Source organism: Aphelocoma coerulescens, chromosome 1A, assembly GCF_041296385.1.
Source record: "Aphelocoma coerulescens isolate FSJ_1873_10779 chromosome 1A, UR_Acoe_1.0, whole genome shotgun sequence".
Taxonomy (NCBI): Eukaryota; Metazoa; Chordata; class Aves; order Passeriformes; family Corvidae; genus Aphelocoma; species Aphelocoma coerulescens.
The window spans coordinates 27,885,903-27,912,293 of record NC_091014.1 but is presented as its reverse complement, the minus strand read 5'-3'; the positions used below and the strand labels follow the sequence as shown (position 1 = coordinate 27,912,293).

Here is a 26,391-nt window from a genome sequence, read left to right as displayed (position 1 = left end):
CCTGTCAGTTCTGGTAGGTCACTAAAAACACAAACATTTTGCAATATTTGTTCAGGGAATGCCTTAGCATGGCTCATTTTCCAGGTTTGCATGAGCCTGGGATCCTCTTCTGGGTTCAAAGACAGTCATGTCCTAAGGACGGTCAGAAAGGAAAAAGAAAGTCCAAAGAATTTTGTATGCAAAGATAACAGGAGCATTGTGTCAAATGAGGAGGAAAATACACCCATATGAATCAAGGATCCATATGATTCCCTCAATTCTGACTTCTTTACAGCATTTAATAGTGTACAGAGAATACGTCTGGCCATACCTTCAGTTGGTCGTAAATTACCATTGTTTACACATCTTTAAAATAAACTCTGGCATACAAATCCTAAGCCACATAAACTGAGTCAGTCACATATGTATGTCCCTCAGCTGGGGTGGAGTTCTTAATTAGACCTTTTCTTGGGGCCTTAGTCAGCATTAAGCTGCCTGTGCTCAAAGGCAGCTCTGCCAAGGTGCAGCTGAGTGACCTTGGATTAGACTGCTACGTGAGAAAGAGCTGTAAGAAGTGAGGGCCACTTACTTTGCTCAAAAGCGGTGCCTACATTGAAGCACTCTCCCTCAGTTCTTGCCTGAACTATGTCACGGGTATGACTCTGCCTGGCCACACACACTGATCCAGACCCTGACCCACCTGAGCTGATCTTGGATCCTTCCCATCACTGTGGGCTTGTCTGATGATGGCCAGACTGGTGGCTGGTTGGTCCTGGTTATTGTCATTGAACCTGATCTGATCCTGACTCACTGACTTAACTTTTCTGGCTTGACCTCAGATTTCCTTGTCACTATGTTCACTGGGATTGTCACTGGTGATCTGTACTCTTGGCTGAACTTCTAGTCACCACTAGAACTGCTTTGCTATTCTTGTTTGGGTGCTGTGGTACTTGCTAGTGAAGCCACTGCCATGCATGCCTTACTATCACACTCCCAGCTTGCCTTGCAACTCCATAAAACACTTTTCTCCAAGGATGTCACCTCTCACCTACCCCTGGTATCATTGGTGCCAGAGGGACTGTGACACCCCTGACACCAGCAGTTCCAGCAAAAGCCAGACAATAGGAACACGGATTGCTGGCACCATGTCACTCTGCATTTAGCCAAAGATTTTTGTTAGAAATCTGTCTTGAGCCAGCCTACTGGCGCCATGCATTCCTGCCAATAGGATAAATCAGGAGAGCGGGCAAGAAGTCAGCAATCGAGACAAAGAGTCTGTTCTGTCACAGACAGACAGCAAAACTGAGCAGTGATACACAACTCCTCTTGTGTGACCTCACTTTACTGTTGGTCAGATAACCAGGAAATCTCAGTAACCTGAAGACATCGTATTTCACAAGCCCAAGTGAAATGCAAAGTGGTCACAAACCCAAAGTAGCCACAAGTTCTCTGTTTTTGTCACCTTTTGTAATTTATTTTAGTTGTCTAAGTCTGGCAACAGCGTTTCATATTTTAGACGCTAATTTTCCCACCTCATCTGCAGCATTCCCTCCTCTCCCTCTCCAGGGTGAGATCTCTCCTGGTGAGATCATCTTCAAGCATACAAGGGCTACGAGGCTTAATTCTTCAAACTCCACCATGAGGTACCACTGGTGTTGCACCTGAGCTGCCACACGGACATGCATAGTTTGGCACATTATTCAGACTGCCATATCTGCAAGGATTTCAGCATTAAACCAAATCCTTGCTGGCAGCCTCAGACAGCAGTTGTGAGACAGGGCTATCAGCAGGAAGGCAGCAATTTCAATTCAGTCGAGGCCAGTCAGCCTGCACCCCCTGAGATCAATCTGTATATGAAATGGGTAAACATACAGGAAATTGTCAGCACATGGCTGCTCTCGCTCAGGTGGTGTTGGCATCTTGCAGCTCAAATACTCCCACCGTACAAGTTTGCTTGGCTCCTACTGGGTGCTGTAGCATGTCCAGTGCTGCTCCCTAGTTCTAATATTGCCTTGGGTACTCAAGTAGTTATGCCTTCTGCATTTAATTGCCACTCCTCTGCCAACTTACCTGGAAGGCTGTCCTTTGTTCTAACATTTCATCCTGAAGGAGAAAAACTACTGCCCTTGAGACATTTGTGTTGTCCTGTATAGATGCAGTATACACTGACTTCTGTCTTTTCTCTGCTCTTCTTAAACAGGATGCTAAAAATCTGGCTAAGCCTTCTCAGAAATTTGAACCTCCTACGCCCAAAGAATTGTTAGCCGGGAGTCTCATGCTGCGCAGCAATGCAAAACATTGGGCTCAGGTAGAGCCAGCTACCATTTTCTAGAAATAGACACTTCCAGCATTTCCCAACCCAGAATGCACAAATGGGTCACTAAATCCTTTGTTGTTTATGTGGCATATATAGAGAATTGTTATGAAAGTTTACCTTTCTGGAAGTCAGTGTAAATACATTTTGTACACAAGAGAATTCAAACACTGTAATCACTATTGTGTGTTATGTAATCTTTCAGCACGTTCTGCAAAATTGCTGTCCCTTCCTCAAACACTGCAGTTCTGATATGGCCTATCAGTGAGCATTCACAAACATTCACTGCTCAGAAACATAAACCAATCTGTTTGGTGGACACGAAAGCTATTGTTTTTTTATTAAGTTAGTTATTTGACATTTAGCAGAGAACATTAAAAATATCAATTTTGCATTAAAAAACATAAAATACAAGCCTCTAAATTGGAAGATGCAATTGACAAAACCCATTTCTGCATGCAGAAGAAAATCTGCTATGAAGGAATAAAGCATCTATCCTACATATCGGTTTTTAAGCGAGAGGCACACTGCGGTTCTGGGCTCCTCAGTACAAGAAAGACAAGAAGCTACTGGAAAGGGTCCAGCAGACACCCACAAAGACCATTTGGGATCTGGAGCATCTCTTTTATGAGGGGAGACTGGAAGCTGGGCCTGTTTAGTCTAGAGAACACTGAGAGGGATCACATTAATGCATAGAAGTATCTCAAAGGTGGGTGCCAAGAGGATGGTGCCAGGCTCTTTCCAGTGGTGCCCAGTGAGAGGACGAGGAGCAGAGCCCATACACTAACACATATGAAGTTCCCCCTCAACACGAGGAAGAACTTTACAGTGGCAGAGCACTGGAAAAGGCTGCCCAGGGAGAGATCATGGATTCACCCTCTCTGGAGACATTCAATCCCCACCTGGACACGTTCCTGTGCCACCCGCTCCAGGTGACCGTGCCTTGGCAGGGGGCTTGGACTGGATGATCCCCAGAGGTCCCTTCCAAACCGAACCGTTGTGTGATTCTGTGAATCCTTCCGGCATTCCCCGCCTACACGGCGAGCAGTGCCGGCGACGGCCCCGCACGCCCACAGACTTCCACACAGCCCAGCCGAGCTCCCCCTTCCCACAGCCAGCCGCGCACGTGCGCGGTCCGGAAACCGAGCCCACCGGGCACGGCGGGGCCCGCCGAGCACCCGCGGGGCCGCTCTGTCCTCGGTCCCCCGCCCCACGCGGCCTCAGGCGGCCCCAGCACCGCCCCCAGCACCGCCCCCAGCACCGCCCCCAGCACCGCCCCAGCACCGCCCCCAGCACCGCCCCCAGCACCGCCCCAGCACCGCCCCAGCACCGCCCCCAGCACCGCCCCCAGCACCGCCCCCAGCACCGCCCCCAGCACCGCCCCAGCACCGCCCCAGCACCGCCCCCAGCACCGCCCCCAGCACCGCCCCAGCACCGCCCCAGCACCGCCCCCAGCACCGCCCCCAGCACCGCCCCAGCACCGCCCCCAGCACCGCCCCCAGCACCGCCCCCAGCACCGCCCCAGCACCGCCCCAGCACCGCCCCCAGCACCGCCCCCAGCACCGCCCCCAGCACCGCCCCAGCACCGCCCCAGCGCCGCCCCCAGCACCGCCCCCAGCACCGCCCCAGCACCGCCCCCAGCGCCGCCCCAGCACCGCCCCAGCACCGCCCCCAGCGCCGCCCCAGCACCGCCCCAGCACCGCCCCCAGCACCGCCCCCAGCGCCGCCCCCGCCCCTGCCCTGGCGCCCGGGCCCGCCGCTCCCGGCGTGCACCGCGGCGTGGCGCGCGAGGCGCCGCTGACGTCCCAGCCCCGCCACTGCGCAGCAGCGCGAGCGCGTCACGAGCTCGCGCGGCTGAGTCACCGGCCCGCCGTCGCAAGGCCCGGCCATTGGCTGCGGTGAAGCGCGGCCCCGCCCCCGCAGCCCGGCGGGGCTATAAAAGCCGCTCCGGCGCCCCCTCCGCGCCTTTAGCCCCGGGTGTCTGAGAGGAGAAAGATGCATCGACTCCGCTCACGGGCCTTCACGGGGATTTCTGCCTTCGCCGCCGGTTTGCCCTCCGCCTGCTCTCGCCAATCACCTCCGCTGCCCCGGCCCGAGAAGTCAGCCTCGCAGAGGCGTTGGAGTAAAAAGCGCTCCTGCTCTTCCATCGGCTGATTGTCGCTGATTCCCGGGCGGGGGGGAGCAGAGAGACCGAGACCCGGAGAGGGGCCGCGGGAGCCGAGCCGAGCGCCGCTGCGACCATGCCCAAGCCTAAGAAGCGGGGGAGCAACCACCAGCGCGGAGCCGGTGAGCGCGGCCAGGCCGGCGGGCGGGGGAGCGGGGTCTAGACGGCGTTTCCCGTGGCCGCAGGAGGGTCGCCCCGTGCGGCGGTGCCCCGCCTCCCCGCGGGCGGTGGGGGCGAGCAGCAAGGCGGGCGCGGCCGCGGGCTCTCGCTGGCCGGGCCGGGGCCGGGCGGGTGACAGGAGCCGTCCCTGAAACCGCCACCTCACGCCGCTGCGCGCATGCGCCGGGGAGCGGGGCGGGGGGGCGCCGGGCGCGGCCGCGCTGGCGCCGGCGGCGGCGACGGGAGCGCCCCAGGGCAGCGGCGGCTCGGGCCGCACCACCGCCAGCTGGTGTGGCTGCGTGTCACCTTGCTGTGCCCCGGAAGGCTGCTGTGTCTTTTAAAAAACCCCCTTATTCTTAGCCTAAAATAGGATATTATACAATAAACAGTCTTCATACAGATGCAGAATACGCGTGTCTGAGGTGTTGATGCTTGGGCAGAACGGAGATTCTGCGGGGTGGTGAGAAGTTTCACTTCAGGCTAGCATAGCGATGGGCAGCATCGGTTTCTAATACCAGTTTTTCAGGAAGTGAGCAATTTTTGGGGTGTTTCTGCAACTGCTGTTATTCTAGCTTGTGAAGGGCATGCTGTCGTTCTTGTCACTTCTGTTGAAGTTCCCTGTTTGAATCAGCAGAAGCAAGAAGGTGGCCATGTCAGAGCTCTGAGCTTCCAACTTTCTTCGCTCATGCATTCGTTGGTGGGGTTTTTTTTGGGTTATGGTCAATGATACAACTGGCTACAGCTGAAAGCAGCAAAACTTCCGGAGTGTGACTAACTTCATTGGAAAGCTCTTGGATACAGATCCAACTGAAGGTTGATTCTGCCTAGATAAAAATAGTTTTATGGGTCTTGGTAGTCAGGGAGCCTCCCTGGCTGTGTGCAACCTTCTAAATAATTTAGAACCAATTGTGCCACAAAAAATTAGCTGAAAGAACAGAATTCAGAGTTCTGTAAATGATTTTTTGGCAACTGTTGGAGAAATAACTGATGTGAAAAGAGGGGTGAACACTGGTAAAAATACTGCTTTATTCAAAAAGTCTGAAGCTGCTGCACCAAGGCCATCTTGGTCCCACGAGGCAAAACTTTTATTCCCTGATGAAGCATTTGATGTTCTGGGTTGTATACTTTTAATTCAGTGTTAAAAGAGTTGGACATTGCTGATGCTGCACATACTACACTTAATCCCATAAATCCTGCATTGCACTGGGTAATGTATCTTTGCCTAAAGGTTTAACTTAACACTGTGTTGAAGCTCCTCAAAATTAAAAAATAAAGATTGTATGGCAGTTTTTTTAGGTAGCTCATTCTAACAGTTAAATTAACATAGACCTGTTTTTAAAGTATAGTCACAGAAAACTGCATTAACATGAAGTTGATTGTAGAAAGATCCTAAATTTACAGTAGGAATTCAGCCAACATCTGGAGTAGGAATTGGACCAATACTAGGTGGGCCCTTCCTCACTGTTCACAAATGGTCTTCCAGAACAAAGCCAACTAAATCTTCAGAATAGGGAGGACTAAAGGAACCAGCAGAGGATGAGAATGTTCTTTCTATGGGTGGGTCAGGGAGAGTGAATCTGCTGGGAGATTCAGCTCTACTTTTGGTGCTCAGATTTTCTCTTTCTGTATGAAAAATGACCAAACTATTGTATTCATTTTTCCTTAAGGTGGTCAGCCCAGAAATGTGCAGCCTTTTAGTGATGAAGATGCTTCAATTGAAACTATGAGCCACTGCAGTGGCTTCAGTGATCCTGCTAGCTTCACCGAGGATGGTAAATTCTTTCATTTATATCTATTCATCTTTTTAAAAATGTAAAAATGAGCTGGTTTAGTAGTTCTGATGTAGTAATTTTAAGTAGTAGACTGTAAGTAGCAGTAACAAAATAATGGCATTACATTAACACATTATGATGGTTAATCCAGTGGCTATTGGTTTTGTTTGGTAAGAATATACTCTAGGTTTCATGAGCCTTGTAAAACTCTGAGGCTCTTTCCTATTACAATTATGGAGTGCTGATACAGACACAATAAGAATTGTAAGGTGCATTATAAGACGTGGGTTTTCATAACAGGTAGTTGAAGCAGTAAGAACTGCTGAAGAGTTTAAGATGGGAAGAATCACATTTGCCTGTTTTGAGCTAGATTTGTGCTTTGTCTCCTTTACTGCCTTTGCAACCTGGACTGCTCTAATGTCATTTTGTTGGGAGGAGGAGACCTGAAAGCCTGCTACAGGGGGATAAGACAGGGAGCCATTTCTGTATACGTGCCACTCTTAGCTGAGCTCCTATTGCAGAGGTATCTGAATTGATGCCATATAGGACAGGCTGCTTTGACTCACTGCATCAGCTGTGAGCACCTCGGTGTACTCTAGGGGTAGACATAGTGGACTGAAAATGTGTTGTTGACAGGATTGGCTGATGGTCATCAGATGGAGAAAATTCATGTAAGACCTGAATTGCTCCCTCATTCATTCTTGGCACATGTAAGAAGCAGATCTAGAAACAGCGCAGATGTATCAGTAGCCAGTTTTTATAAAAGTATTTTAGGGTGCAGTCTGATTTAGTAGGTTTAACACCATTATGCTGCTCTAATACTGAACAATTCTGTAGCTGTTGTCTATGTTGAACTGCTTTCCTATTAGTGTTAAAACCATTGTGTTGGATCTACTGCATCTGCTAATGAAATATGTATCAGTAGGACTAAATTATTTCTTCTGGATTAGGGCCTGAAGTTGATGAAGAAGCCACTCAAGAAGACTTAGAATACAAGTTGAAGGGATTTATTGATCTTACATTGGACAAGAGGTATGGTCTGCTTGAAGAAACACATTCATACATTGTTCTCTTGCTTTCTCCGATTTAATAAGGAAAGTACACATGAAATCTTTTTATATGCTTGCTGAGATTTTCATGCTGGGGAAGACTTCTGGATCTAAAAAGACCTTTTTCCTTCCACCAATTCTTTTGGATGGGTTAGACTTTCCTAACATGTTGAAGTAGAGTGACCCTTTCTAGTCTGCAGTACCACTGTGAACTTTGTCTAAACAAAATTCTGCTGTCCTTGAGTAAGGAAGTAATTCAGAGCATTTAATTTCTTCATGGTACTTCTGTGGGTTACTCTGTTATTGGGTGCAGACAAATATAAACTACCATAAAGCAAAGGTGGGGATTTACCTGATGTGTGCTGGTTTCAGGAGGCCTTCCTTCTCTCTTCTAACAGTGCCAAGACAAGACAGGCAGCCCTTGAAAGTCTGAAAAGTGCATTTTCTTCTAAAATACTATATGAATTTATCATGGAAAGGAGAATGACTCTAACTGATAGCATTGAGCGCTGCATAAAAAAAGGTAATTAACATGCATGCTATTAGGAAGTAATAATCCCTATGAAATAGCACATTGTTTAAAAGAACTTAAGATTTTGAATGTTCTCTAGTACTTTACAGAGTGCTTAATAATTTAGGTAACATTCCTTTTTTTTAAATTTAGGTGTCAGATTTTAACTGTCCTAGAAAATTAACTGATCTTGTATCTGTTGGTTTCTGAATTTCCACTTACATGCTTTCAGATTTATCTGTAAAGATTAAATGAAGAAAGCAATGCAAAAGGTGATTGCACATCACTGTTTTAATCCCTAGGTAAGAGTGATGAACAGTGTGCAGCTGCTGGACTGGCGTGCCTTCTGTGTGTGCAGATGGGGTCAGGAATTGAAAGCGAGGAGATTTTTAAGACCCTTGGTCCAGTTCTGAAGAAGATTGTCTGTGATGGAACAGCCAGTATCCAAGCCAGACAGGCTGTAAGTATGAAATGTTTATTTGCCAGGCAGGGACAGAGGGCTGCTTTTGACCAGTTCACTATTGTGTAATCCAGAACTAAAGGTTACCCCACTAGTGTGTATTCATAATATTGACATAGGCTCTGAATGATGCATAGCAGTTTTCACTGGCTTAAAAAGTTCCACCTGAAGGTTGAATGTGCTTCTCTTCTTCAACCTAGGGCCCTCTTAAAGAGCTGTTACATGTAGCATTTTGTCAAGTCTGAACTCACTGTATTGCAGTCTCCTTACTGCAGTTCTGAGGGCTGATGTTGAGGTCCTAGAAAACATTTCCCATTTTCCCACTGAGTGATATAACCTTCCTGTATTAATTTTATTTTATTCTTGAAAATCAGTTTTATTCTTAAACAGCATAGAAATGTTACTTAAGCATTTACATTTATTTATGGTAAAATCACATACAGCACATATGAACTACATAAACAATGCAGTCATACTACCAAAAGTATTTCTAAGTTACTTTTGCCCAGTCGTCTCATCTGTACATCAGTGGTATGCCTGAAATAGTGAGTGAAGACTGTCCAAAGCTCTGCCAAAAGTTTTGCTTCTTCTCAAACTTCAGTGATTTAAGTAATATTCTCCAACTTCCCTTTATCATTACATGGCTGGCTACTCCTATTCTAGTCAAGCTGTGGCGCAATAGATACTGTCAGCTGCAAAAGGAGGTATTAATTCAACAGCAGTTATTTCTACAAAAAACCAAAAGCTATTAAAGTTTGTCCTGTTTAAATGTAGTTTTGAGTCCTGTGTGGTTAGTGCAAACATCACTTTCAAAAGTGTTTTTCCTTATTATTCGTAAGAGAAATTGGAGTAGAATATAGGCATAGGGAACAGATCTGCAGAAGTTGCAAAGTTCTGGGAAAGGCTTTTAAAGTGCAGAGTTTTCATGCCATTTAATTGTAATAGTGGTCAGAAGGGGAAGATATTTTCTGCTGCCGTGAATAAATACCATATGTTCATTACTGTTTATCAGCATAATTTCTGCTAAATCCTAGTGAGATTTAAAATCTTTGGGTGAAAAGAGTGTTATGTGTAGCTTTTTCAAGGGCTTTGTAAGCTATTTTAAAATAATACATGAAAAAATGAAGGCTTATGAGTAGCATATGTTGTAAAATCATCCTGAGAGCAGATGGGAATTGGGAACTAAGTATTATGAAGAAGCTGAATTAAACAGAGTTGGAGACTTCTAGACTCTGCTAAGGTCTTCATCTCAAGTTTGTTACTGCAGATGTTAAATTTCAAAGGTCCGAAGTTTGAAAGTTTTGTCAACTGTAACATTGTCAAATACTGACACTCTTTTTTTTTTTTCTTTTGTGTCTAGTGTGCAACCTGCTTAGGGATTTGTTGTTTCATTGTCACTGATGACATTACGGTGAGGATGATTGATACCTTTCAGATGTAATAAACTGGCAAGATGAAAATGTGTGACTCTTAAGCCACTTCCATTATGTTTTTGCCTTGTACAGGAACTGTACTCTACTATGGAATGCCTGGAAAACATCTTCACAAAGGCTTATCAGCGAGATAGAGACACTAATGGTGTATCGAGTACCCATAATACTGTGCTTCATGTCAGTGCTCTCTTAGCATGGACACTGTTGTTGACCATTTGTCCAATGAATGAAGTGAAGAAGAAAATTGAAATGTGAGTATCTTTCTTGAAAAGCAGAGTTTGTAATGACTGTTTATATGCAATGAAACAGTGTCAGCAAAATTTAGATCTTAATGGAATATAACTTACTCCTTAGGCACTTGCATAAACTTCCAAGTCTGCTGTCTTGTGATGATCTCAACATGAGAATAGCTGCTGGAGAAACACTAGCGCTTCTGTTTGAACTGGCACGTGAAACAGATGCTGTAAGTTAATGTCAGCAGCTAAACCTTCTTTCGTTGGGACAATGATGAGACAAATTACTTAACCTGTGTTGCATAGCACCCTGGATCTCAACAAGTAGCAAATAATTCCATGGTTTATGTTCTTTTTAGTGAGCCTGTCCCAGTCTAAGTGGGCATAGCGATAATTCCTAGCTATCATTTTTTACACTTAATTTCTATATTGCAAAACAGGACCAATATAACAAAATGCATCAAATACTACTGAATAGCAACTAGAAATATGGAATGCAAGATTTAAAATCTAAATCCAACACCTGCTTTTAAAATAAAATAAAAAATATCTCCAGAGAGATTCCAGGATAAAACAGTATTGTTTACTGTAGTGGGAACGCTCATCAGATGCTTACACAGACAAGTTCGAGTAGTTCACAGTCTGCACAATTTTGCTCTCACAGCCAAAAATCCATCATCAGGTGGAAAACATGTTGACTTAAGTATTGTTTTTTTCAGTATTCTTTCTTAGGTAAGAATTCTTGAGAAGAATAACACCATTGCATGATAGTTTCAGAGCATTTGACTATTTGTCAGTTAAGAACTAGGTAGTCACTTTAAGGGGGAGATTTTTAAAGAATTTGCACAAATTTTGCACAGATACCAGTATTACTATGTTTGGTGAGATTTCTTGGAGCTTGTTTTTGAATTGGATTAGGTGCAAGCTGCTCAGCATTAGCTCGTCCACAGGTAAAGTTGTCTTTACATTCTTCAGTATACCTTATTAATTTTCAGACTCTTTTCGTGACAGCTCACAAGAACACAGCCTCCTTCTGCTTACACATGGCAATTTGGGAGAGTTGTCTGAAGGGCTCTCAGCTCAATCAAAGTGCTGTGCTTTGCCAGAATGCTGTCTAAAGTGAAAAGATAACTCATTTGAATAAGGAATCATGGCACACTAGCACTGCATAATCTGAAACAATATGTTAAGGCTTCTGTATAAGTGCAAGCAGTGATTTGAGTGTCTTGGCTATGGAAGTCAGCTTGGAAAGGAGCAAAATAAATTGGGACCACAACTTGATCCTTTATTTGGTCAAGCTGACCAAGTAATTAAAATCTTAAAATGTGCTAACAAACTAGACTGCATTCAATACAAATCTCTTCTGCTTCATTGAGGAAATGCCACTTTAATCATTAAAAATTATTCTTGTTGGATCTTTAACAAGGATCTCGTTGGATCAGTGCAGATTAAAAATATTTACTGTATTTGCCTTTGACCAGTTCCTTTCAGCAAGCATGCAGTAAACTCAACCTGTTCAGTTGACATGACAAAACATTCATATTAAAAACCCCCACAAACCACAAAAACTTGTTTTTACATAAGGATGCATACATTCATACTAGTCCAGGTGAACTACTGCCAAGTTATTAAATGCAGTGGAGAAAATACTTATTTATATGTATGTAAAGCACATATTACACTTCAAGTGTTTTGTTAAGCATTTAAAAAAACAAACCTGCTTTCTAGTTTCCCATTCCATACAAGACTTATAGCTAAATATTCCATACCCTCAGTCTAATGGTGTCTCACAATCTGCCTCCAGCAGCATGAATTCTGTGCTAACAACCTTAAAGTGCTCTCAGCTTGTTGACAGGAGTAGTTCAGCAGATCTGTTAGTTTGAGTCCCTTGGAATTATGGAGCAGAACAGATTAGCAGGTGTATATGGCAGGTTCACATGGTTGACTACCAAAATAGACTTGGTTAGTGCCCTTCCTGGTAAATTGGGTGCTGTGACTTTGTTCCTGCTGGCTTAAATGCTGCAAATGGAACTGCAGAAGTGCTCCCTGTCTTTTTAAATAAAGTAAGAGATTGTAGAGATCTATGTGCCCAAAATTTAAAAGAGATCAATTTTCTTATTTGTGGGGAAAGAGGTTAAGGCCAGAAAATAAAAAAAAACAAACAACAACCAAAAAAAAAAAAAAACCAACTAAAAATTTTTGTTGTTGTTAATCTAGGATTTCTTTTATGAAGATATGGACCTTCTAACAGAGAAACTAAGAGCTCTGGCTACTGATGGAAACAAGCACCGGGCCAAAGTGGATAAAAGAAAGCAGCGATCTGTCTTCAGAGATGTTCTGCGGGCTGTTGAGGTGATTCTTTTGTCCCAGATACAATCTACACCTTAAAAATACATAGTGTAAAATTTAGGGAAAACAATTTTACTATTAAACAGAAGTACTGTTTCGGTGAAAGAAACAGGAAAAACTATTTTAAGTGAGATTTCAGTCTGATCACTTGTATGAAATAGAACTGGTTTTTTTCAGGAATGTAGAACAAAGACACTTGGAATAGATAAACATCTTGGAAGTGAAGAAGAAGGCTTGGCATGATTTGAAATCACCTTTAAGATTCTGCCTGTAGAAGGATCTGAGTCACCTATTATCACATATATTTCATTGTCCCAAATGTATCTACTCACACTTGTAAGGTAGAGACTAAATGAGGTTTATAGGCTGACTTAAAGGTGACTTCTGCAGTCAGAACTGATTTTTCTGGGGCTAAGTCCAATTCTTAAAGTAATTTTAAAGATAAAAGTTGAGCATTTGTTTTTTGAAAAGCTTTCTGATAGTGAAGAATATCAGCTTCAAATTGTACATGAGATTTGACTGTAGGTGTGCATCTGCTTTATGATCAAATACAGTGTTTAGTATATTTATACTATATTATTTGGAAGGTTTTGGTGTGCCAAATTTATCAGTGAAAACAAAGTTCACTGAGGTGTATAAAATTCCTTGTACAAAAGACGGTAAATTATACAGGTTGTTTCCTTTGATTTTTGCATAGGAGCGTGACTTTCCTACAGAGATGGTGAAGTTTGGACCTGAGCGCATGTATATTGACTGCTGGGTTAAAAAACAAACTTATGAGACATTCAAGGAGATTCTGGGGTCGGGGATGCAATATCATTTGCAGGTGAGCTGCTCTTTGACACTTGCTCAGACTGTTGCTCCTTGTCTGGCTTTGATGTAATTCAGTCTGAATTACAAAATCCAGAGTAGAACTTAGGGAAATGATGAGCTTTCCATTTGAGGTGTTAAAAGACAGTACTTAAAAAATAACTACAGTGCGCTGAAATGGTCTAGGTAAGCTGCTTCTTCTGAGTTGTAGCCTGGGTGTGCTGGCTTAGTAATTGACTTCTCCAAGAAGTAAAAAATTTAAACTGAGTATCTTTCTAGCTTCAGGGTTTTTCCTGAATCCTATGCTCCCTTTCAGCAGAGTGGTGTAGTTGTCTGGCTGCTAGAAAGCTGCATGCCTCCACCCTTCCTGTGCAAGCCTGTAAAAGGAAGGCAAAGTTTTAGTCAAAAATAATGAACACAACTTGCAGCCCAATAATGACAGTATTCCAGAAGAGAAGGCATAAGTCTTTATCTCTGTTCTGGGAACTGCTTGTTTACTAGTCATGTGTTTACATATATAGCAGAAGCAGGAACTGTACCTTAGGAGTATATGCTGCCAAATTGCTGTGATAATCATGGGGTTAAAATCTTTAGTCCTGTGTTAGTTGAATTTCTATGTGACTGAGGGAGCTCAGGCATGTAGCACGTTTTTCAGTTTTTCAAGTACTGCTTTCACAGCCAGATATCTTAAAACTGGTGTGTTGTGAAACTATACAGGTCTGTTCAGCTGCCTGATTTTGTGTAGAACAGAACAGTGTCTCACTTGCTGGGACAAAAATATCAAAGGCAGGAGGAGCTGTCTGTCTTCTCAAGGTGGCAGTTTTTGCTTTTAGCCTTATTCTGGTTAAAGGAGGAAGTGTTCTTGACTTGATTACAAAAGAGAGCAGCAATTTGACACAAATCTGTGTTTCTTGTTTAGTCAAATGACTTTCTTCGGAATGTGTTTGAGCTTGGTCCACCGGTAATGCTGGATGCTGCAACTCTTAAAACAATGAAGATATCCCGTTTTGAAAGGGTAGGTTATTGCACCTTAATGAATTTTCTTTACTTCATACTCTAATTCATTTCTCCTGCACTTCAGAAGCTGTCATTGTTACACTTTTCACTGTAGTTCTAAGAGTGCCTCATGTTGTCCTGAATGAAACCCAGCTTTGTATGCATCTATGGGCTCTTAGATTTTCCACCGGGTGTGTGTCTGCTACTGTGTTTTTTCCAAGGGGTCTGAAGGTTGATGTGGTTGCTACCAGATTCATGTTCCACACGTGAAACTTGGTCTCTTCGAGAGATACATGTTTTTGGGGAGGCACCTACAGGAAACCATGGAAATTGAGTCTTTCTAAAGACAATGTCCCAAACTCAGCAGTGTGAAATGGGCACTAGGAGAGGTTGACTTTTCTGTTGATAGTGAATGCATTCATCCTGCATATAATTTGGGGAATGGTGCTACCAAGTTTAATCTGGGGGTAAATGTAACCTACATGGTATCTGTTTGATATTCAAGACTGACTGGCTTCCAGAACTGCTCATAGTTCAGCCTTCCTTATACAGGCTAAGTTTCTTTTAAATATACATATATATATATATATCTCTCTGTCTGTGTGTATATATATATGAAAATTAAATCAGCCTTTGGTGCAAAGATAGCATACTATAAATTTCAGAAGGCCTACCAGTTTACTTCAAAGATTAATAGATATTTTTGTAACATGAAAAATCTGTGAAGGGCATAAGCCTTATGACATGATGTAATTCTTTTTTCTTTTTTTATTTTGTAGCACTTGTACAACTCTGCAGCATTCAAGGCTCGGACAAAGGCTAGAAGTAAATGTCGTGATAAAAGAGCAGATGTGGGGGAATTTTTTTAGACTCCCTTTTCAATAGGGTTCAATTTTCATAATTAAAATGAATTTGTAACATTTAAATGACTTTTTTAACTTCTGTAGTCAGTTTTGCAGTTGTGCACGGGTTTGTTACATAGTCTGTAAATATAATGCATGTTGTTGCTTAGTTGCATATACACTGTATATAGATTGATGTAACATTTGGTGCAGGGACACATTATAACACTTGTGTTAGCACCCCACTAGCTCCAAAGGTCGATTATGTTGTAACTGATACATTAAATGGGGTGGATAACTGTAGTTAAATACCATGTTTCAGATTGGATTCTTTATATAAAGGTAAAGTAATTCATTGACTAAGTGTTTTAGTAAGAATGTGCTAATATGAAAAAATGACCATGTTTATGTGAGATTATTTTTAGTAACTTTTTAAAACTCCAGTGGTAGGATGGACAATGAAATTCCTATGTAAGTGTAACTTTATCCTGACAGGGACTCTGAAGTTTGGTAACTTCCACTGACAGTCAAATAGTGAATGACAAATAGTTGCCTCCATGTAAAATAAAAGCAAGATTCTTGTGTTCTGAAATTGAATATTTAATTTTTGGAATAAAGATGTTTCTCACTGCCTGCTCTCTGTGTAAAAGTAATTATTCCATGAATGAAAAGCTGTAGCACTGCCAAAACCCCAAGGGCTGAAAGGGATGGGTTTGTTTATTTGCTGGTTCAAACACCTGCTTGGGGTACTCTCAGTGCTTTAGTAGATGCTACATGCAAGTCTACCTTGCTTTTTTAAAGGTGTCTCATACATGAGGTCTGCACAGCCTCATCTTGATTTGTCATTGCTTCTCCAGTGGTCAAAAGCTTTCTAGCATTGGTGCTGCAAAACATGTCCTTTATCTTAGAGGACCCATTCCAGCTACCCTGTGTTCATCATATTGAAAACTACTCTTCCAACCTCAATTTCTGGTTCTGTAGGACAGAAGTGTGCCAGTAATTGAGAAACTGTCTTAGGAATAGTGGGGGGGCAGTGTGTGTGTTATGTAATAAAGACATTAAAACCTAGATAGCTGGAGTTTCTGAACCTGAATATCTATAAAAGTGCTTGTTAGAATAAACATTGTTTAAATGTTTATCACCAGATGAAGTAAACATTGCATTGAGAACAAGACCGCCCACCTGAAACCTCTTGCCTGCTCTGATAAGGGAAAGTTTGGGTTGGGGTGGAGTGGTTTTCTTTGGTTGGTTTTTTTTTTTTTTTCCCCCTTCTGGTCTCTGGTTAGAGCAGAACCTGTTCCAGAAAGTCCATGGGTACTAATGAGTTGTACCTTCTCCACTACCCTCTTTCCCCCTCCATATCCCCCTCCAAATAATCCCTTCTGTAAAAACTTGTTTGGCTTACAAAACTGATCTCTTGGACTACACAAAGCCTTTAACTGAAATCTATGCTGATGAACATGTGTTGTCAGTGTCGCACAAGTGGAGAAAAAACTTCTGATCCTTGTGTGAGGTGAAGTTGTGTGCCTGTACTTGCCCAGCCCAAGACAGTTCCCTTTGAGCTAAACTGTTCCCTCGAGCCTGTTGGCCTCTCCTGTGGCTTCTGCATAGTCACCTTTCATGTCGTTTGCCAGGCACTTTTGACAGCTTCCTGCCCAGCATTTCTGCAGCACCTCCTGGCAGGGAGCCAAGCAGGTGCTTGCCTTTTTCTCTGTTCCACTGTAGCTGCCACCCACAGTGACCTGCATGTCTTCTAGGGCTGTTGCAGAGGTGGGATGTTCTGCAGTCCTGCAGACATCCCAGGGGTTTGCAAACCTTTTCAAGTTTACAACTGGAGAGGCCTGGGTTCTCATCTTAGGGTTATGTTGGTGTCAGGAGTTTTTGGGGCATGAGAGTCACAGTGATTTTTTTTCTGGATTGCGATTCCTTATTTTGGAGGGAGGACTTCCAGGAGACTCCTGCAGAAAGGGAGTGATTCTGGGCAGCAGAACTTGTCAGCTTAGGGTGGGAAGTATGAGTCAGGGGATCTATTCTCTATTGCTTCCTAAAAGAAATATGTTTATTGGCAGTTTAAAAGGGATTCAGAACTTTTGCCACAGGATGGCTTCAGAAAGAATTTGTTTTGAGCTGCAGTCCCTGTGTGTGTCAGCTGCCTGTCAATACAGTGTGCTGTAACATTGCCTTCTGCAATGTCAGCAAGGAAAAAAGTGATCACAAGAACTGTCAGCAAAGGAGCGATTACACTACTCACCACCAGTTCATCAGAATTTAATCTTTGAACAACTAAGGATGCCAGACAAATTAGTCCACCCCATAATACTGATCCACTTGAATTTGTAAAGTGTATGGGAGAAGGGGGAAAAGACCCTGTTTTTTCCAGTCTATGACTTTAAAATACTCATGACTGTAACACTGTAGATATGACTCTTCTGCATAGCAAACTGGTTACTCATAGCTACAGTGTTGTAGATACAACTCTTCTGCCTAGCAAATGTATTTTAGACAAGCACTAAACCTAAGAGGTTTGGCACTAACCAAAAGGTTAGTGAAATACTGATCATCAGTAACAGCCCTTGTTCTCCATGATGGGGTATTATCATGATTCCAATATAATAAGAAAGATCTGTGTATGTGCCGATTTCTGTTTTAGCAGATGGATTTTGTGAAGTGAGTATACTTAGCCAAGTTGAACTCTAAATATAGACTGAAAGGGGCAGTCTGTTTCATAGCTATCTTTATGGGTACTGCAGGGCTCAACAGGTTCCTATGGGAGTAAAAGTAGAGAGAGGAACTGCAGACCAAGTTTTCTTCACATGATTTTCACTGGCTGATTTCTTCCGTACTGGCACATTATCTGAATGTAATTATGTTGTAAGTAATGTTTCATTCTCCTGTTTTTTTAACCTTTAAGATTTTAATTCCTTTTTTTTTCTGTGAAGAATTTTCAGTGTGTTCTCATTCTAAGTTTTTATTTTACCACAACAACTTAAGAAGAAATTTAAAAGTTGCATAGGGGAAAAAAGTCTTTACGCAAGGTTAAAGTAGAAGATAAAGTGAAGCCAAAGCTCCCAATGTTTAGATTGGTTTGTTGGGAAAATAATCAATACTTTTGTCCAGTGACACTGACGTTTGTATCCTTTCTCCTTTGGCATGTCAATGGAATCAAACAAACGTAATATAAACTTTTTTGAATTAATAATGGTAATCTTCACTGTTTATATGTGCAAATAATTAAATGATTAGTAGTAAATGCAAAAACATATAATTCATAATACTAATGAATCAAAGGTACTCACATTTATTACAGTTCAAGTTGTTAAGAAGAGTCTTCCCTGAAGCTGCTGGGAGGCATTAATGAAAATACCCAAGAGAAACAACTGCTCTTCAGAATCTAAAAATAACCCAAAGCCTTTGTGCACGAAGCGGTAACTTTTAGCACTCCGTTCAAATGCAGGGCTCCGTGATTGCCTTGGCTGTGGATGTGCACGTGGGGAAACAGCAGAGCAGAGCCAGCTCTGGTGAGGACGTGGCTCACAGACTCTACTGCCACGTGATGTTCTAGAGGAAGGACAGTGGGCACAGCCATCTGTCCTGAAGTTACTGCTGCACACCTAAAAATCATATGCTAGGTAACGCTAACTCCTATTATGCCAGCTTTTCTACACTTTCTTTGTAATTTGAAGCAACAGTTCTGAACAGAGAAAAAAAATAAGGTGTAATCTTTTCTTATGGGCTGTTAAAAAGAAATTTGAAAATATCCATATAGTTCTGTCAATCTCCACTAGCAAGAGAACAAGCCCTGTTGTCAGGATTGATTTCAGTGCTTAGTCTTCAGACTTACTGAGGCTCATTGAATGTCTACTTTGCTGTGTGCTCTCAGATTTGGGGGAATTACAACAATCTTCTGTATTTGGTTTGATGAGGAAAGGAGTGAGTGTTTTCTGCAAACAATCAGGGCTATATTCCTCAAATTTTAGATTTTTAATTTAAGTGTTATGTTAGGAATCTGGTCACACTGTGTGAAGTGTCAGAAGCACATCAAGAGGACAGTTCAACCCATCTAGGATTCAGAAATCACCCTTAGGTGCTTAACACACGTCATCAAGGGAGGTTTGCATCCCATGAAGTGCTGATTTATGTTGGCAGGTAAAATTGAACTTGGGAGCGTTATAAAATGCTAAATGGGTAACATGCACTCTACTCCAAATTTAAACTAATCTGTGTGAGCTCCCTCCTTACATTCACTAGCAAGAAAAGGTACCTTTAGGCTGTGACCCTAAGGTGAGAAAGGCATATCTTAGAATGAGAGGGATATTACCTGGAGGAATGTATTTTTCTTCAATAATTACAGAGGGAGTTATCAGTGGCAAGTGTAGGCAAACGTGCCTACTTAGAGTGTCTGCATCTCCTTATGGCTAGAAGTGTAGTTTGTTTCTAGAAGACATTTTTGGAATCAGAGTGGTGTAAAGAAAAGAAAAAGACTGATAAGGAATTATGTGCAATACATAGAAGCAGCCTCCTCAGATATTGCTTCTTTTCTATATATAATCTTCTTTCAAAACTGTATTTATATGAAGAATCATTCACTGAGTTCATGTATCCAGACTCTACAGAGAAACTGTTTTTACTGATTGGACCTCATCCAGTGCCTTTTTTAAAGCAAGGGGTATTAGTCTGAAGAGAAAGCTTTTAAAATTTGTCCAAAATTGTGTGAAGTAGAACCACATTACAAGACTATTTTTTGTTCCATTTTTCACAAATAATAACATCACAGTGATATTCTAAGGTATGTAAACAGACACATACTCTTGTTGCTTATCTCCCACATTCATACCTGCTTTGCCTGTTTTATCTCTGAATTATTTGATGCTGAAAGAAGAGGACTTGAGTGACATCCTTTTGGGAAGTGTTAGTGAAGGTTTGGCTTTCACTGTGGTCAGGATCTCACACCATCTCTTACCAAGTACTCACCAAATCAAAGGATAATATACTAAATAGGTACCATTCAAATCAATGTTGGAGCCAGTCAAACTGATTTTTCTCTTTCTCTCTTTCCCCATACGTATACATATGTGCACAAACACAATGTAAAAACAAAATGTTTCAATCATCAGATTTCCAAGGATAAACAAGTGCTATGTACTGAGTTATCCCTGCCTTCAAGATGTAGTAAGTATGCTGGTCATACAAATCCCTTTATTTTAAGGATTGCTTAGGCTGCTCAGTATTTCCTTAGAACAGGACACCAACTGTTACCAGTTATTTCCCATAGCCATGTGTTAATTTACCTTTTAAATTATTATTTCTTTTAGATACAATGGAGAGGCCTTCCTTGGAATTTAATCTGCCTGATACTCATGAAGAAGGAAAACTTTATGTAGTTGATTCCCTAAACAACCTAAACAAGCTAAATGTTTGTCCAGATGAATCCCAACGTTCACTAGGTATGCATGATAGGTGATATGTGGATTTCTATACATACAATCCATATTGTATGTCACTGATGTCAACAGCCTAATAGGCCAATATGTATGCCAAGCTCTGAACTGAAAAATGTAAGAAAAAGATTGAAAATGGCAAAATTTAGAGAGATCAGACAATGATTTAGCTGCCCCTGCTGAGTATTTCCGCTTTAGGTTCTTGAAAATCCTTGCATTTAGTTCGGATTTACTGTCAAACCTGAAATTAACTTCCATTTCAGTCAGGATTTATCAGGTGATCACTTGCAGGATAATGTCTCTAGTAATGCCCAGTATACACCTTCTACATAAATAGCGTCATAACTCTTCCCAAGCACTAAAATTCATAAGTGGCAATAGAAGTACCTGAGAATTTCTGTTCATTCCTTTAAGACACACCTCCTAAGAACTCAAACCAATTACCTGAAATATCCCATGAAACCTTTAAGCATTTTACTTTCCAGACTTTCTTTACTTACAGTTTCAGATATGGCTCCCACGCTTCTACTGGTTTGATAAGGCTTTTGCCTTTGATTTCTCACAGCAAAAAGAATATTTTCACCCAGTGATAGCTACAATGTATTTCAGTTCTTTGTGACCTGAAAATATCTTAAAACCTGGAGCTCTTCAGCAGCATTCCATGTAACAATATTTGAATCTGCTTTTATTTCCCTTACTGTAATGGGAAATTTGAGTGAAGAAATTTATAGATCAACAGCTGTGTTGAAGCATGTTTCAAGTGGCCATAACTTAATCATGCTTCTAGTTCAGGGTCTTAAATGTTTTCTCATTGCTTCTGTTTCCAAGTCCTCTAACTTTTCCTAATCCAACTAACTAGAGTGGTGCTGGTTTCTGCATTTAATGCAAATATGTTAGACATAAAGTACTAAATTCTCATATGCTGATCTCATTCTGATATTGTCACTTCTACACGTAGAAAATGAGGCAATGGCATACATAGATATTAATGTCAAAGAAGCTCCTCTCAGTGTGACTGTTTTGCTTTCTTTTGCAATTTTTACTGGACAGAATTATTTACTTTTCATATATATATATATATATACAAGGTTCTGTGGAAACATATGTGGTTCTCACATGCATGCATTGATTATTCCTCCCTACATTTCAGTAGTAAATAATGGTAGCTTAATAAGTATTTTATTCAAAAATTTGTAAAGTTTTTTGGTTCCTTCTAGGATTATTCTTTTAATGTAGTTTTTAAGCTTGGAGAGTCTGTAGAGATACTGTCAGCTACCTCACTCAGCAGCATAAAACTCTGGTTCTCTTGCCAGAAAATCAGAGACATGCCAAAAGCTATTTAAAATTTATATACCTTTTGGTTTCTTCAATAGGAGCCATGCAGTAATTTCTTTATGTTTTAGGTGATAAAATGTTCCCACTGTTTGCGGTTTGACAAGAGTGTGTGCTCACCAATTCCTCCCAACACTGCAGTCTAGCACGTTCAGCCTGATGAAATAGTAAGAAGAATTCATTAGGCAGAGCGAGCTCAGACCACTTTTGAGACCACTATTGATAGCTTAGGATGCTTGGCAGGCAGCAGTAGCAGGCCCTGCCCACCCCTAATATTCTGATTAGAAAGCAATATTGGTGCAGACACTTAGTGTATGGTGCATTTGTTATGAACACTAAGGGAATAACAGTAGAACCTCAAAGGACAAATATGAAAATATTTCAGCTTACTCATGGACAAGAGTGTGTTAAACATAAAATAAATAGGATATTCCCATAAATCTGCCATCTCAGTGAATTGCCTAGCCCTAGGTAGGGTCATTATTAAAGTGCTATAATGGCACATGCAGCCTTTCCTGAGCTTTATCACTACAGGCTCAGTTGCAAAGACCTCAGAGATTTTCACCAGCTAAAACAAGAACATGATCTAGAAATACATTTTTCACAGATGTACATGCTACTCTCCCTTTCAGAATGGCAAGACAGCAATTACAGCAGGATAAATTATAGTAATTTGCATGTAATTTTAGTATGTATGAGACTGACACCAAAATGAAATTACATTAGCTTCCTCCTCCCTCCAAAACAGAAAATAAACTCAAATCTTTGCAAGTTATTACACTAGTGTACAAATTTAAGATTAAACAAATCTGGCTCAAGTATAATTTTTTACATTCACATGAATTGCCTCATGGTGTTCACCTGACTTGTTATCTTTGGGGCTTATTACCACCTCACATTGATTGCAACTATTCCTATGAGAGAAACTACTGAGTTTCCCTATATATGCAATACACTCTTTATAAAGCAGTGAACTGGCTTGTTGAGCTGATTCAAGGTCAGCATTACAAGTGCTTTTCTTTCCCCCTCATTCTTCCTGTGCTTAAAGGACAGCATATGTAGTCCATATAGGAATGTGTTCCATTCTTGACTATTGGGAGGATAGGTACCTAATTTTTTCACTGGAATGAAACCAAAAATCCTAAAGATGAAGAAGAATATTGAAAACATTTAAGATAAAACAGTCAAGACCTACATTCATTCTATCCAACATCAGGAGCTTAACTGAGGTGTTTACTTTGGGAAATTAATCATTCCAGGGATACTTCTCATTAAACAGAAACAGAAGCATATCTAGAGGATGAATGTGTATGATGAATCTGTACCTTGGTTTTCAATAGGAATTTTTCTCTCTTCCCTTTTGAAAAGGTTAAGTGCATTCAAGCCCTTACAAAGTTGCCTGATGAAAACTTCATTGCAACCTTTGTACATGTAAAACAGCTGTACAACTCTGAACCCTAAAACGGGTCAACTTCAACAAAACACTGTATTTCAGCAAAAGAAATATTTTTGTTGCATATGTTCTAACAGCTATAACAGATGTATCATTTTTTTATAATTCAAGCTCAGTTCATAGAGTTGATTTCTTCCCTTTCCATGCAATATCACAGGAAGTAAAATCTGTTGGCCAAATATATGATGTACTCTGCATCATTTCATGAAGCCAGAAGTATTTTGTCATGCTTATCCTAACTGGCCTTAAAAAACTGTGTCACCAAATGATTTGTCATCTCTTAACAGATGAGGAAGAGAACACTGTTGGTACTGGAGAAAGGATGGCAGGGAGCAACACAAGAAACCAGTGTTTGTTCTTTATCACCTTTATTCTTACTTTGATCATCAGTTTGGCACTTGTTTCATTTGTAATATTCTTAATACGTAAGTAACCAAAGAGTGGTTCTTAAAAATGTGGGGCCAATTGGAAAAAGAACTTTTCTGAAATGTGTCACGCTACCTTATAACATGCTACTGCTGTATTTGCATGGTCAAAGGCAATTCTGGCTTTGGCTGGTTCTGGGCACTGGGTCCCAGTCCTGGGGGCAGAAGCACAGGCAAACAACACTCTCTCAGGGCTAAAAGACAAAATTTTATTCTTGGTGCTAAGGATTTGTGAGTTTCAACAGCTGTGAAGAATTTCTCTCAGCAGCGTTATACTGTGTGTCTAAAAATGCTGAGTGGAAATGAAATAAAAATTTAAAGGTAATTGTATGGCAGTGAGATATTTTGGCAATGTGCCTTCCATTCCTTTCCAGATCAACCTCAGTACTGGGGTCATTCCACTGAAACTGGAATTATACCCAGGCTAACACTCAAATCAGGCTACCTGAAGGAAGACCTGAGCGTTGTCATCAAAGTACTGACTGGAAATTGGCTTGGAACTAAGAAACTCTTAAGCATAAGAACACAATTGGATAACATTTATGAAGATTTGCATGTAGCATTGAGTCTGTAGACATAATTATCGTTCCAGTTTTTTTAGGACTGATCAGGTGGGTTTAGCTAAAGACATGGCTGGTTAATCAAGATGACCCTTGTCATCCTGGGGTTTTCTGAGCTAATAATATTGAACAGAATATGAGGTGCATTATTTCAGCATACAAGTCTGTTTTGAAAGAATTGGAACCCATGTGAAATTAAGATTTCCTATATCCTATAGTAGGGAATTTGCTGGAACATAGCAAAAATCCTGATTTTTTTTTTTTTTTTGACCAGGAAATCTAGCCCATGACTAAATTGCCTTACAGGCACTCAAAGAAAGAAATATTAGACAAGTAAAGAACATAAAGTAGAGTTGAAGTGACATGATTGTAAAATCCTAATCAAAATACCGCATACTTGAATTTCAGATTTATTTAACAAGGAGCTGCTAAAAGTAGAGACTTGGTATAAAAAAAATGAGTATTGTGTTGCTCTAGTGGAAAAATGCTAAACTAAAGTGAAAAGCTTTCTTACAAGAATTAAAGCAGCTTGCTTGGGCTCAGGTTGGTGAAAGCCTGTGGTTTTTGAAAGTGATTTCAGTGGTGTTTCAGTTTATGTTGCAATGTTCTATTAGATATACATAGATACAGAAATATGTATGTGTGTGTTATATAATCTGAGATGTTTGAAAACCACATGCATAGATTCATTTTAGCATTGCCACTATTACACTTAAGCTTCAAAACCTATGGGTAAATTTTTTAACTTCAGAAGGCCAAACTAAAAATAGCTCCAAAAGGGCATATTGGCATGCCAGAGGAGGCTGGCCTCAAAATGCCAGTATTTGCAAGAATTTTCCTTTAATTTATAATAAAATATGTACACATACTGACCACAAATTGGATCTTGAAGCCCGTAAATAAGACATTTCCCTGTCGACATTCATGGAATGGATACACTCCTGAAAACGGCAAAAATTATCTGAGCCATATCTAATTTTATTACTCTGCACTAAACTGAAAAAAAAAAAAAATCCATAAAATAAGCAAAAAAGAATGTAATGAGCAGGTAAACCCACCAGATCTATAACTTCTTATCATTAGGTTCTGCAGTTGTTCTCCTTTTTAATGTATTTAGTCATCATAATTCCTTACAAAGTCTCACAGGAATGCAAGAGAGAGTAGTGATGCTCTTGACTTAAGTCAAGTTGCCAATTTAATGATTAATTAATTACATTTTCCTTTTCAAGTTCAAACTAGAAATGAGGTGGACCAAATATCAAGCAGACTACTCTCTGAAAAGAAGAACATAGAAGAGCTGAAGAAAATTAACAGTATTATATTAAAGCATCTAAATCAATCAGGAATTAAGGAAAAGCCTTCTGATCCTCATGATTACCTCTTTACCCACGCTGAGCTCAAAGTCCCTGGAGAATAGATCTTCTTCGGAAAGAAATTCAGCATATTCATGACTCAGATATTTTCACATATGACACACAGGTTGCTGAAACACTGCTGGAAAAGTCAGCTGAATGAAAAATATTAGCAAATAATATTTTTATCCTGTTTTATGTGGACATAATTTTGTAATACTAAGCCCATATGATTCACAATAAACAATGGACTATCAATTTGGGGCAAGACTTCCAGATTCTCTGTGCATTGTAAATTGCAGGAGTAAGGGCCTAGTTTTACTTTAAATGTAAGTGAATGATCACAGAAAATCAAAAGTTCTATTCACATGATTCCAGCATGACTTTGTTCACTTAATCATTCTCCTGTTACCTTTGGACAAGCTTTCTGTTTGTTTCTAATATTATTTGTACTTAAGGATAACTTCAGATTTCATAACTTATAAATAAATCCATTTCTGCCCTAGAGTTTTATGGTTTTCCTTTCTGTGCATCTAAATATACTGATCTACTACTCTTTTTGTGAAAAAAAACCCTGGACTTGAATAACAACAAACCCTTTTGTAAGATGCTATAGTCAGCCCAAATTTGTGTTGACAGAGTAAGTGTCCTATTGCCTTATATGGAAAATGGGTTTAGAGGACTCAGTCTGGTAATGTCAGAGCAGCATCACAGCCACTCTGTCTCACAGCACTGCCAATATTCTGTACTCACAATTTGC

At 41.0% G+C, this 26,391-nt stretch overlaps 2 protein-coding genes across 4 annotated transcripts; both read left to right on the top strand.

The window, feature by feature from the left end:
- Positions 1–4,239: 4,239 nt before the first annotated feature.
- Positions 4,240–15,707, top strand: IFRD1 (interferon related developmental regulator 1). Of its 3 annotated transcripts, XM_068997364.1 has the most exons (12): positions 4,245–4,579; positions 6,284–6,388; positions 7,339–7,420; positions 7,836–7,960; positions 8,251–8,408; positions 9,769–9,819; positions 9,914–10,092; positions 10,196–10,304; positions 12,292–12,426; positions 13,121–13,249; positions 14,153–14,248; positions 15,009–15,707. In XM_068997364.1, exons 1-12 carry the CDS (start codon positions 4,534–4,536, stop codon positions 15,096–15,098), a joined length of 1,305 nt encoding a protein of 434 aa, XP_068853465.1. In that variant the 5' UTR covers positions 4,245–4,533; the 3' UTR covers positions 15,099–15,707. The 3 variants fall into 3 exon arrangements, with proteins under 3 accessions (XP_068853484.1, XP_068853465.1, XP_068853474.1); XM_068997373.1 differs by lacking the exon at positions 9,769–9,819; XM_068997383.1 differs by lacking the exons at positions 13,121–13,249; positions 14,153–14,248; positions 15,009–15,707 and adding an exon at positions 12,601–13,103 and having other exon boundaries at positions 4,240–4,579.
- Positions 15,708–17,743: 2,036 nt separating this feature from the next.
- On the top strand, positions 17,744–26,119 carry LSMEM1 (leucine rich single-pass membrane protein 1). Its single transcript, XM_069003881.1, has 5 exons — positions 17,744–17,942; positions 18,526–18,700; positions 20,384–20,515; positions 23,582–23,719; positions 25,509–26,119. Exons 2-5 carry the CDS (start codon positions 18,694–18,696, stop codon positions 25,694–25,696), a joined length of 465 nt encoding a protein of 154 aa, XP_068859982.1. The 5' UTR covers positions 17,744–17,942; positions 18,526–18,693; the 3' UTR covers positions 25,697–26,119.
- The last annotated feature ends 272 nt before the right edge of the window (positions 26,120–26,391 follow it).